Genomic DNA, 4,182 nt, shown 5'->3' with positions numbered 1-4,182 from the left:
AAATTCTTGCCAAATAACTTGAACCGAAATTTTGAAAACTAACCGAAAATTATTCAACTGTAACCTGGAATTCTTAGAATTCAAGGGCAGGTGAGATTCCGCTTGAGCGGACTATTAATAAGAATGAAAATTATTCACAGTTTGAAAACGAACAAATGCACTTGAATTGTGATATAGCAATTTCTTGGACGGAATTTATAGAATTTACATGGACGGTAAGTATAAAATAGCCAAACATCTGACGTGTGAGGAGTAAAGCGACCACAGTAGGAACCCGAGCCACTTAGCCGGGAAGCCATATGCGGGGAAAAAGAGAAAATGGAAAACGGAACCGTCGTCGTCGCAGTCGTCGGGAAAGTGGTAGCAGTGCGGCACGCCACTCAATAAAACAGAGCAGACGAGAGGGACTGCGCTGCTCCCGAAGGAGAGCGGCGCGGCCGTAAAAGTCCATCGACACGTACAGCCGTTGTGGTCCCTCCCGGCCCCGGGCAGGGAAGTGCCAGAGGAGCCAGCCCGTGTCGACAAGACAATAAAATAAAATGCAAAAAAAGAATGAGAAAAACGTTAGCCGCCCCACAATTACATCCAGCATACGTAATTAGGATGTTAAAAATTTAAAAGTCATAGAGATATTTCAAAATTTCAAAATGCCGCCCCCACGAAATCCAAATGAGATGAATGCTTTTTCCCTGGTGAGTCCCCGAGGCGATGATACAAGTGGGCCGCCACGCCGAGCCTCCGCCCCACCTCCGCCCACGCTACACACACGGCGCCTTCGGCTATTGGCTATTCGGTGAATCAACTGGCAATGAATGCACGGCACAAATAGCGCTGACGCAACGGCCGGGCCCCGGGAGGAGTGCGTCACCGTCACCCGGGGGACACGCCTGGAGATGCACCGGCCGCCCGCACCACACAATAGTGGGCGCAGCAAAGCGAACGCGAGGCGCGTTTTACAAGCGGGGAAAAAATAAAATAGAGAATTGAAGAAGCGCGCGAGCGAGGGTGAGGAGGGAAGGCCACTGGCAAACGAGATTCCAACGCGAGATATATCAAAATAACAGAAAGGAGAATAGCAGCATCTTCGCTCGCGCAACACCACTGGACGTCGCCATAAGCCAAATTGAAACGACCAACACTTTACCCATGCAGATTATAAAAGAAAGTTTCATAACACGGACGGACAAAACCCCCTCCTCTAACGCCACCAAGCTTAATTAGTCAAAGTACACCGTCTAAAATATTCCATTCGAAATAATCCAATTTCGAGACAGTTCTTCTCTTTGATAGTTATTAGGCTTCGCGTGCGCTAAAGCGCAAAACGCGAAGCCTTAAGCGGAGGTCGTGATGTCTGTCCGTGTCGTGATTTTGTCGTGCACACCATGGCTGGAGGGGAAGTGGCCAGCCTCACACACGAGCCCACCGCACTTCCCCTCCACCCTTGGTCCTGCACACAGGCGAGGGGGAGGGGGCGGGGGGCTAGTCCTTACGCACAAAAAAAGGTCCGGGTCGGGGGCGGGGCACGGGGGCCCGACCGGAGGTTGGCGGTGCGGGGCAAAGGCGGAACAAATCGAAGGAATGTCATCCTGCTAATTATTACTTAAATATTGAACCCAACAACAAACTACTCAGATTTCTGGATCAATTATCAGCCTTTTACCCCCTTTCAAAAAAAGGCAGGTGCTTGTATGACAATTTTGACATTCAGGAAGGGGAGTGTATTTTGTGAGTTGAGGGGCAATTACTTTGTCCCCCTGACACTTGTAATTCCATGGCCAGTACTCGTACCGTCTATGTCTGTCCTAAGTTAAATGACGGCAGGCCGTGACCATGTCACGTGACTAAAAATATTCTCTTACAGTCCGAGCTAGTGAATTACAGAGTAAGTCCGATCTTTCCTCCCCGACAATGTGTACACCTGTCTGGGAATCATCAGGATAAAAAAATTGATCAAAATCAATAGAAATCGCTTAAAATAAGCGGGAAACTAGAGAAATGAGTATAATAAATCAGTCGAAATAAGCGTTTTATACCAGTAAAACCCCCCGAAAAACCTACGTAATAATTATAAGCGGACGGGAATCACCGGGAATCAAGAATTTCGGGAATCATTTGTACACTTCAAAAGGGAGTTATTGCCCCCTCGACGGAATTCTTATTTTAGGCCCGGAATGCGCACGTGAAGCCTTTTTAGACCACATTAAATAATGTGGGCTTTTCGAATTTTTTTCTCTCCCTAGGTCGGTTCGTCAGAACGAGGCCACGCGTGCCATTTACGCGCTCGACGCTACGCTCCGCCACGCCGCCGGGGCGTGACACGTGACGCGCAGCGGCGTGGCGCCCAATGCTAATAAATCGGCACAGTCAGTCGACGTGCAGCACAAGCGCATAGCACGGCACAGCACGGGGACAGGCATGGTATTGCTCAACAAGTGGCCGTGATGGCTGTGGTTCAGTCAGCTGATGGGCCGGGGGCGTGGCCGGGCTGGGCTGGGCCGGGCGGCGCGCGCACCCACGCATTCGTCACGCCGGAGCCTTGCTTTGCTGCCGGTCCAGGAGCGCGAGCGCGCGACCCCGCGAGGCGCCGCCGCCACGCCCAAGTGGACCCGGGGAGCGCGGAGCGGGTCAAGGAGAGGTAAAAGGCAAAAACGAGCGAGGAGGGAGCGGGTATAGTTTCCCTTCTGGTAGAGACAGTCCTCGGCAACTGTCTCTAAAAGGCTCTGGCAATTAGCCGGCTGCTACAGATGAACCGCGACGCGCGGTCCAGCAGCAGCCTCCGAGCAGCGGGCGCCGGTGTCGCAGGGGGTTCGTTCGTAATAAAAAAAAAATCAGCAATAAATCGCGACGGTGGCGGCCGGACCATGGGACGGTCTGGACCGTGAGAAAAGAAAGAGAGGGAGAGAGAGAGATGTAAGAGAAGCAGCGAGAAAGCAACTCATTAACAGGATTGTAAAATATCTATGCAAATAAATCAACTTTTTTCGTCTTCATTTTTTTAAAGTTGATGAGACTACTGCTACTGTTGGCGCGGCGCGAGGGCCCCCCCGCGGCCCTGAGATTTGCTTTCGCGGGGGGGTCATGGCCCGCCAGCCCAGCGCCGCGCCACGCCTCGCTCGCTTCCAGGAGCCTGTCCAGGACACGGTCCGGGACACTCCGAGCGGCCGCGCCTGGAGCCGCCGCCCTGCCGGACAAGGGGATCAGTGACTCCGACAGTGGCGACCTCCGGGCCGGCTTTGAGGCATGCAATAATAGTGCTAACGCTTGATCCATAAGCAAGGCCCTAACTCTGATTGATACACAACAGCTGATCGGTATAACTTCTTGTCTTTAATAAACGGGCAAAAAAAGGACAAAAAAAAAAAAAAAAACAACGAAAATTGCTCAGCGTCATTGAACATTACTACAAAGCCCAGGTATGCGCTAATGCCGCAAAAAGCTAGGCAGACGCGCGCAATTAGAAGCGCGGTGCAGACGTTCCCACGGCGAACCGTGACGTCACAGCACATCTGTGGGCGGCACCGCGATCAACTGCACCAAACAACACACAAACACACGTCGAGGTATCGACCGTGTGCCATACTTGCCTCGTTGGGTTCCGAGAGCTCGAAGATGTCGAGGCGGTTGGCGTTCCATTGCTGTATGACGTGGCGAAGTGCCTCGCGGTCCGCCGCCTTCTTAGCGGCCGCATCCATCGCGCCTGCAAATCAGAAAATATAAATTGTTAACAATTGGAATGGCATACATTGTCAGTCCGACGTTATCTACTCTTTCATCCACAAGATTTTTTTTTTAAAGTAAGGGGATTTTTTTTAAGGAAAATAATTGATGGCATTTTGATTTGCAGTAGCAGCAGATACTTTCTCCAACCGGCACGTAGACGGTGGTACGAACTGCTGCCGTTACGTAGGGACTACAAAAAGGACCCACCTTACCCTTCTCCCGCAATCAATCAATCAATCACTCACTCAAATCACTCTTTTGTGCGCCGTTTCTAATTGGGAGCCGACAAATGCAAGGAGAGAGGGGTAATAGCGGTAGTGGTTGGTTGGTCGGTGGCCCAACAAGAGCGAGCGAGAGAGAGAGAGAGAGACAGAGAGAAGCGGGCAGTCCAACTACAGCACAGCCATCATAAAAGCCCTTCTGCAACCGCGAGGACGATCCTACGACCAGAGCTCGAAGAGG

The 4,182-nt window shown here is 51.6% G+C and overlaps 1 protein-coding gene across 1 annotated transcript in view; it reads right to left on the bottom strand.

Moving 5' to 3' along the window:
- LOC113206033 (afadin) overlaps positions 1–3,697 on the bottom strand; it is a gene marked incomplete at its 5' end in the record, with an annotated part of 88,915 nt that extends 85,218 nt beyond the window's left edge. Inside the window, 1 exon segment of the mRNA XM_052267436.1 lies at positions 3,585–3,697. Coding sequence (XP_052123396.1) covers positions 3,585–3,692 — 108 coding nt within the window.
- Between the last annotated feature and the right edge of the window lie 485 nt (positions 3,698–4,182).

This window comes from Frankliniella occidentalis, unplaced genomic scaffold (genome assembly GCF_000697945.3).
Source record: "Frankliniella occidentalis isolate FOCC.00 unplaced genomic scaffold, Focc_3.1 Scaffold52, whole genome shotgun sequence".
Lineage (NCBI taxonomy): Eukaryota > Metazoa > Arthropoda > Insecta > Thysanoptera > Thripidae > Frankliniella > Frankliniella occidentalis.
This window is presented reverse-complemented; position numbering and strand designations above follow the sequence as displayed.